The following is an 8,538-nucleotide window of genomic DNA, read 5'->3' on the forward strand; positions in this document are numbered from 1 at the left end:
ATCCCCCACATGCGACATTCTCGGATGTATGGGGAAGGACGCGAATAAGGGAGATCTTAAGTAATAAAAGATCTCACCTTAAGAAACTCACGTATGATGATCGAGTAAATCAAGCTGCGGGTGGCTATCCTGCCAAGAAACCTGCCACTGCCCACAAACGTGAGTTGAAGGAGGCAAAGAAACGAGCAGAGGGTGGCGTGAAGAGCAGGCAGCATGTGGAGGTACGACGGATCCAGATGGAGACCATTGGATCTTCGCATTTCGGATCTGGAGGCGTTGAGTCGTGGGAGGCAGAGTTCGTACGTATCTTGCCACCTTATTTGATTTTTTACTTAATTCATTGATGCGCTGATTGTTTTAATCTTACAAATTGTGTTGATTATGTTACACAGCGAGACGGGTTATGGGGAGGAAGCCCACAGCCCACGAGACTACGTATGCTCGTCGGCATAGCAGACATGACACATGAGCCCTCTTCAGCACCGAGGGACGTATTACGGACGAGTAGTTTGAGATGGCCATGAGACCGTGCGGTCAACAGGTACTTGAAAACTCTAAACGAATGATTTTGGTTTATTAAAATTTGAATTACATATATATATACTTATATATGATATATTACTTGAACAGGCACAAGCTACTGCTGTTGTACTTGCTGATGCTCCTCGTTGATGATCCACCCCCCGCCGCTGCTCCTGCTCCTGCTCCTGCTGGACATGAACGACAGGGTGAGCACTACTCTTCGAACATGTATACCGATGTGAGCTCATCTGATCCTGGAGGGAGCAGCTCGTCATCATCTGAGTCTGAGTAGTACTCAGACTTATAGTATCACATCCGTATTGAGGATGTGGTTGTATATATATTTTTGTAACTGAAGCCATGGGCTTTTTTAGACAAACTAATTTGATTTTGTATATATTTGTTTATATTGAAGCCATGGGCTACTTCGACATATGGACTCCCTTGTATATATGTTTTTACATAATGAAAGCCATGGGCGTTTTTCCCTCTACTTTCATTTATAAAAATGCCTATCCAAACAAGGAAACAGCACATTCTCCATGCTTATAAGTTTAAGGGAGCACTTACACCAACTCCTTACCATACCTTATGCATGATCTTTTTCTTTTCCTAATTTTTCCCACTCACACACACATCACATAAGAAGTATTGTCATAGTCAAAACAAATAACTATATTAATGCATCAATGTAGAAGGATGCTATGAGAACTTGTTTTATCTCATTCTTGACAATAATTAGTGAAACTCATTCTTGTTTTATCTCATTCTTGACAATAATTAGTGAAACTCTAATACATGCATCTCTCTCTCTCTCTCTCTCTCTCTCTCTCTCTCTCAAAAATAAAATAATGTATTTATTTCTTGATTATAAATAATTATTGTGCATATATATTATAAAATATAGTTTAGCTTCTCCCTCTCTCTCTCTCTCTCTCTCTCTCTCTCGTGTATATGAGCAATCAGAATCGAATTTTCATACTTTGCTCTTACTCTCAAACATCTACACCTCTCTCTTGTACATTTACACCAAAAATCTTATGCGTTGCTACCTAAACATTTTAGTTCATTCTTTATGTACTACAAAAGTATATAGAGGCATTCATGTGTAGCATGATCTAATGATACACACGTGAGGAGAAACGTGTTAGTGTTGAAGGATGGTTATATTGAGTTGGTTGGAAAGAAGATTACACATGTGGTAGCTCAAGAGGCCCCCCCCTCTCTCTCTCTTGATAGTCAACAAAGTCATCGTCTTGGAAGCATGGTCTACAGCACAAGCTAGAGGATTCTGGCCTACGCTTATTGTGGTGGCTGGGAAGGTTTAATGGGGGAGGCTCTGTGTAAAGGTGTTGATCGCTTGAGGGCAAGCTTAACATTGAGAAGTTAACAGTAGTATCACTGGGAGAATCAGGAATTGTGGGTTGCAAGGTGCAGCTCTCATGATCATTGTCAGCTGCATCACTGGCCGAGGGTTCTATGATCACTCTCTTGCGTTCAGCTCTTAGCGTAGGGGATAGCCATGGCGAGAGAGACAACGACGCAGATGGCCTCGGTGAAGAGATGGGAGAAGATCCGCTGCTCCTGCAGCAGAACAATCAAAAATTCAGAAAAAGGAGGAGCAAAATCACAAACATATGTGGTATTGGATCCGTCTTTAATTGCATTGCAAAAGCAAAGGATATGTGTTATTGGATCGACCCTAATTAGTTATCATTTCTGCACAGCCAATGGATCATCCAAACCTGTCCATGATTAATTGATCTTGCAGGGTTTTGATCTATTACTTAACATTGCGTCGCAAAAGCAAAGAGTAGGTGGGATTAATCAAACCTGGTATTTGCAGCGTCTGGCTCATGTGTTGCAGCATTGCTTAAATTTGTGACTGATGATTCAGCTTGCGGATTAATCATCGTCTGCAAATTAGAGTTGTTTAACTGGGCGCTAATACTGGGTGGAGAAGACGAAGATAGCGGGGATTCTTCCACCATCATTACTACAAAACCAGGTGATTGATCTTCTTTTCGAGCTGCGCCATTAAACAAATCAAGGCAAAAACATTGATAATTCATGTGCGAGCTCTGTCTGCCGGTAGAGAATTGTTTGTCTAGCTGGGGAGCCGCAGCATCAATATTAAGCTCGTGATTATCCATAACTGCACCATAATTAAGCTCTTGCTCATTGTGAGAATAGGTATCATTCAGCTCAGCTTCATTGGAAGCACTGCTGCGCAAGTGGGTTAATGAAGAAATTTGCTTAACCTTCTTTTTCTTCTCCTTCGGCGATGGTGATTTGATGCTGTCGGTCTGATTATAAATGAAGCCCTTCAGCCAGGATTTGATGTAAGATGGGGAAAATGTGGGCGACTCTGATCTTGCCGGAGATGCGAAAGGAGAGACAGAAATGGACGTGGGTTCCCTCCGGAGATCGGATTCCGGTGGCGTGGGATGGAAAAGAACATCGTCGGTGCTGGAGAATTGCTGCCGGAGGGATTGCGGGCTGCCATCCGGCACTGCCACGCATCCCCGGCCGAAGTTGTTCCATTTTTTTCTGTGCAGTGTGCGAGCCCAGACTTCCGACTCGCGGGACGTAACTGGGCGTCGGAATTTGCTGCCGGGAAGCAGCGACTGCAGGGCGGAAAAGCACTGTGTCGGAGAATATGGGGTTTCGGAGCAATTGCGGCTCTCCGGCGGCTCAAATATTCCGGCGCTCGCCCTTTGGAGAAAGGCGAGATTGCGCGAAAGAGTCTCGTCGTCTGGCAGCGGACACCTACCTTGCTGCCCATCGTCGGTAGAAACCGGGACCCCCCCGTCAATTTCCGCAGTTGCAGCGGCATTGAATTCGGTCGAGCTGTAGACGAACTCAGGCGCCGCGAATTGCCGCCGTCCAGCGTCTGGGGGGCTCTCTCCCTCCGACACGATGACCATGTCGTGGGAGAAGCTGCACATCAGAGGATCAGCCAGATCGACGCTGATCGCTGCCGATCCCGTGCCGGAACGTCCAGCTGCCGGAGCCTCCCGTCCGCCGGACCCAGCTGCCGTCAAGAGCGAAATCGCAATATTACAACGGAACTCCGCCGCCGGATTGCTCTCCCTGCAAGCCCTAGCGAGATCCAGCGCCGTAAATCCTTGATCATCCGCCTCATTAACGCTAATCCCCGGCGCCTGAAGAAGCAATGCCACCAACTTGTCGTCTATTTTGGCAGATGTTACCGACAGGTGCAGCGCCGTTTGCCCTTGATTAGTCCTCCAATTAACATAATCCGGCACAGAAGTATTGCATGCTAATAGCTGCTTAATCACCTCGATTCTGCCCCCCTGCTTCATGATTAATTTGGGCGGAGCTTGCTTAGTGCCCATCACTGCAGAATGCAATGGCGTCTCCCCATTCTTGTTTTTCATGTAGATTGTCTCTTTGCTGAATCTCATCATTTCTATTGCCACTTGTAAGCACCCCCTCCTTGCTGCTGTGTGCAAAGCTGTGTTTTCCTTCACATCCTGCCCACTTATGCTTGATGGGCACAGCTCCAAAATCAGCCTCACTACCTGCATTGCAGTTTACCAACCTGATTAATGAATATGTACCCATCTCCTAATCAAAGCAACAAATTGACATCAAGCAGTGTCCAAATGAGATGGGACCAGTGCTTGCAGAAAACAGCATTTACATGTATTTGTACCGGCTAAAATTAGGAAAAACCGGCCCAAACTCTATCAAGCCTTTAAGATCAAGGGCTAAAATTTCATCAACATGGTTATAATACCTGCATTTTACACTAAAACCACTAGTATCTGGTTGGTGAGCATGTTCCATTCACCAGTTTTGGACTTACTCGCGGGAAAACTCTGAAGTCCTACAGGTATTTCTAAGAGCAGTGCCCCGCGGAGCACTTAGGAGACTTTGTAGATAATTAATAATGGCTGTAAGTCACTGCAAGTAGTGCAAGTTCGGCTGAAAATAGAATGACTTCGGAGGTTAAATGGCGGCTAGCCAATGAGCATGGAGAGAAGTTGTGCTTTAAATGCAGAAGGCAAGTAATATTAGCAATGCAAGTCGTCCGCGGGGCACGACTCTCTTAGTACAAGTATCTTTAGGACAGATTAATGTGCACATTGCAGATTGTAAAAGTGTATAGCCAATGATTTTTTTCCCCATCTCCATTACTCCCCAGAATCCCAGAGAAATCTAAAAAACTGCTAGTCAAGCAAATCGATGCCGGGCGCAGATCATAATTGTTCTAGAAACTATTTTTACCAAGCCTACCATCAATCCTTTTCAACATGGACTGAAGAGGAAGTTGTAATGTTGAACCAGCATTTTGTGCACACCTTAATCAAATCATAACTAAATCTAAAAAATTCTAAGGGGTACCTCTCCTCCTCTCATCAATTTGAGAAGGAGCTTTTGAAAATTGCTAATCATCATTCAACAAAGAGCATTGAATGGAAGCATTACAAACAAATGATCAATGCACATGATTAGTATGCATTACAAGTACTTTATGTTGTATATCACATCATATTACTGATGTCTAGTATTGAACAGTGAAATTCACTATTGGACAGGTGGATCAAAACCTTGATCAAGTGACACTTAAATTGAACTGCAGCCATAAAAATGCATCAATTTAGCATTCGGATTGGCACCTGAGATGAATGTATAGAGATCAAAATAAGGGTACAAATTAATACCTCTAGGTGGCCCCTTCCTGCAGCAGCATGCAGTGCAGTGGAGCCATTGCTATCGCGGAAGGAGAGGACAGTGGCATGTGTGCTGTTGTCTTTCAGCAACTCTCTTACCATCTCCACATTCCCTGCTCTAGCAGCTGCAAGGAGAGCTTTGCTCTGAATAGCTTTATTATTGTAGCTAATGCCCACATAATCCAAACCATTTATTAGACCTTCCTTAGCACCCATAGCCGCATTGTTACCCTCTGATTTCCCATTAACGTAGCTTGCTTTTTTACGCTTAGCCAATGTCAGAATCTGCTGAAAAATGCGGATGTTTTTTCCTCTTGCAGCAGCATAGAGCAGATCAGAGAGCCCAAATTCACCATCTCCCCTGATCAAATCCGGATTAGCACTAATCATCTGGTTTACCAAGGCTTCATCTCCAGCTGCAGCCGCAATGTAGAGCACCCACACGCCATATCCAGCTTCAAAGAGACCATGGTTAATGCGCTTATCATGCTCTATTTGCAGCTGCCCAGGACTATCAGCCAGATGATGATCATTATGGAACTCTCGGAGAAGGTCTTTGACAACTTTTGATCTGCCAATGGCTGCATCAGAGAAGGCATCCTGGTCATCCCATAACTTCTCGAGGCGACACATTCTGCGTTTTGAGGTTAGGTTGTGGAAGAGAGAAGGGTCCATCCTCAAGAGCTCTTTCACCACCTCTGTGTGGCCATTTGCTGCAGCCCAATCTATGGGAGCCACAAACCACCATTGCTCAAATGAGCTCTCCAGCCTCAATGGAAGATTAGCCATGGGTCAATTTGGCTCAATAGCTGTCAGTGCCAAAACCAGAAAAAACTATGCCTCATCATGTGAAGGATCATCGGTGGGAAGAACCATAGGAAACCATGCCTCACCATGCAAATAATCAGGGGAAAACTAAGCCTTCTCTGAACAAAAAGCCATGTCTCACTATGTGAATAATCACTGAAAGCTTTGCCTAATTCCATATGGTAGGTAAGCCATGCCTCACGATGTAAGCAATGATTGCTGTCAATGAAGACTAGAATCTTAGAAAAGTATGCCTCAAGACGCTAAAAATCAATCAAATCTACAAGTAAGACGTAGGGATCATTTCTAGCAGATGAAGGGTATTACATGAGAAGGGATTGAATAGGTCGGCCAATGGAGTGAGTTGTTGCGGTGGGCTAGCAAAATATCCCATCACTCTCTACAGAAAAAAAAAAAAGCGCAGGTGCCAGATGAGTGCACACCTGCGTCGAGCTAAAATCAAGAACGTGCAGGGTGCAAATGCAAGGGGGCTTAATAGAAGTTAATGCACCCACCCTTTACCAAGGGGTAAGGTTGTAACTATAGTTATCATAAGGCACGGGGTAGTGATTTACTGATTGGTAGATGGATGAGGTGGGTGTGTGTGTGTGTGTGTGTGTGTGTGTGTGTGAGAGAGAGAGAGAGAGAGAGAGAGAGGAGGTAGTGATTTGCTTGTCGGTAGATGGATGAGTTGTGTGTGTGTGTGTGTGTGTGTGTGTTTAAGAGAGAGAGAGAGAGAGAGAGAGAGAGAGACGTGAAACCTGTATTAGCCCACAAATACCAATTTGAATTTATGGAATTTTGCTTCTTAGGGCTCGAATTGAAATAATTAACCACTCGCTAATCTCATCAGCTTTAGCCTGATTCTTTTATTCTTAATCCTGTTCTAATCTGACCTATTTTATGGTTCTAAATTGTGTGCATGTCGGCGACCCCCCAAGACGTGCAATAACCCCACGACAATGTGCGGATCATGGCCCGTTTTGAGAAACGAGATCGTGCAGAATTGCGTTGGGCAATGTTGATGTCGAAGAAGATAATTAGCGGGGTTTGACATTTGCAGGAGGTTAATTATGCAATCATTTGCAGGCGGCGTGGGTGGTGGGTTTGAAGGTCTGGATTTATAATTAAGTAAATTGATCGAATTCTTTGCTGTGGTGGTGGTGGTGGTGGTGGTGGGCATTGGAAAAAAGCCGTTGAAGTGCACAGCCAAGGACATCTCATTATGCAATATCTTGCACGCCACCATCTGCCCGTGCAGCAGAGCTTGCTTCCCGTGATTTTGCGCAACCTTCCATCTTGCACAAATCTCTATAAACAGCACTCGCTGTGTGAAAGCTCTTTTCTGCTGTGTGTGTGTGTGTGTGTGCAGGCCTGCGTGTGCTGTTTGTTTGGCACTCTTCATTAAGGTAGAGATATTTATCTAATGCCTCTCCTAACCCATGCAACCCTCCAAGCAGAGAGAGAGAGGGGGAGGTATTACCGTCGGTAGAATGCAACACGAAGGTATATACGACCAACGGTGGGACTTGAACTCAGGTGGATCATGGTCTTTATAAGGGCTCTCGCACTAGCCAATCTGCCCGACTTGTGGGTGGCAGAGAGAGAGAGAGAGAGAGAGAGAGAGAGACAAGAGACGTGGATTATCACAAAGGCATTCCTTTATATAGTAAAGTTGAGTCTATTTAGCAAATCTGGATAAATTTGTTAGACCAGTTTTTTTTAATGATATTTATATTAGAAACTCTTTAGTACTAAATATTACTTATCATATATTTATAGTTTAAAAAAAGTGCATACATATAAAATTTGCTTATTCTATTATAATTTACAAGTTTGAGCATGTCCATCTTCAAGTTAAGTAATTATCTCACACACTCTTTCTTCACTTTATGCTCTCTCTCTCTCTCTCATTAAGATAAAATCATACACACACACACACACACACACACATATACATACATACATACCTCTATATGTCTCTTATTTGTAACCTACCATGTGGCAAGCAAAGGAGAGCCCCACTTGGCAAGAGGAGGAGAGCCCTTCACATAAAGGAGAAATGAGATTTTTTTTAATGAGTCATTTGCTCATTGAATGAGTCTCATGTATATATATATATATAGGAGAGTTTCACATTTTTAAACTTTTTAAAAGGAGCGGTTCTTTTCCACAAGCCTAGATGCATTGGGGCTCACAATTAGTTGTCACCATCGAGTCATTTGCTCTTTGAATGAGTTTCTCGTATATATAAGCACTCACACACACACACATATTAGAGAATTTCTCATTTGCTCATTTGTTTCCCCTAGCATAGATGCATACACACACACACACACACACATATTAGAGAGTTTCTCATTTGCTCATTTGTTTCCCCTAGCATAGATGCATACTCTCTCTCCCTCTCTCCCTCTGCTAGATAGATATATATACCAGATACTCTTTATATAATATAATATGATATATATACATGTGTGTGTGTGTGTGTAAATATATAAACACACAC

At 43.6% G+C, this 8,538-nt stretch overlaps 1 protein-coding gene across 1 annotated transcript; it reads right to left on the minus strand.

Annotated features, from left to right (window-relative positions):
• Positions 1-1,669: 1,669 nt before the first annotated feature.
• On the minus strand, positions 1,670-6,329 carry LOC147620965 (uncharacterized). Its single transcript, XM_086825491.1, has 3 exons — positions 5,214-6,329; positions 2,356-4,067; positions 1,670-2,106 (listed from the first exon to the last, which is right to left on the minus strand). The coding sequence occupies exons 1-3, from the start codon at positions 6,009-6,011 to the stop codon at positions 1,713-1,715; spliced, it is 2,904 nt and encodes a 967-aa protein (XP_086681617.1). The 5' UTR covers positions 6,012-6,329; the 3' UTR covers positions 1,670-1,712.
• Between the last annotated feature and the right edge of the window lie 2,209 nt (positions 6,330-8,538).

Source organism: Cibotium barometz, chromosome 31, assembly GCF_041138505.1.
Source record: "Cibotium barometz isolate CiBa-2024 chromosome 31, ASM4113850v1, whole genome shotgun sequence".
Taxonomy (NCBI): Eukaryota; Viridiplantae; Streptophyta; class Polypodiopsida; order Cyatheales; family Cibotiaceae; genus Cibotium; species Cibotium barometz.

Bases quoted from the DNA above. Each gene is read 5' to 3' on its own strand.
- LOC147620965 (XM_086825491.1), bottom strand. From the start codon at position 6,011: ATGGCTAATCTTCCATTGAGGCTGGAGAGCTCATTTGAGCAATGGTGG. The intron at 4,068-5,213 runs GTATTAATTTGT...ACTGCAATGCAG, and splicing joins CAGGAAGGGGCCACCTAGAG to GTAGTGAGGCTGATTTTGGA. The intron at 2,107-2,355 runs GTTTGATTAATC...GTTCTGCTGCAG, and splicing joins CCAGACGCTGCAAATACCAG to GAGCAGCGGATCTTCTCCCA.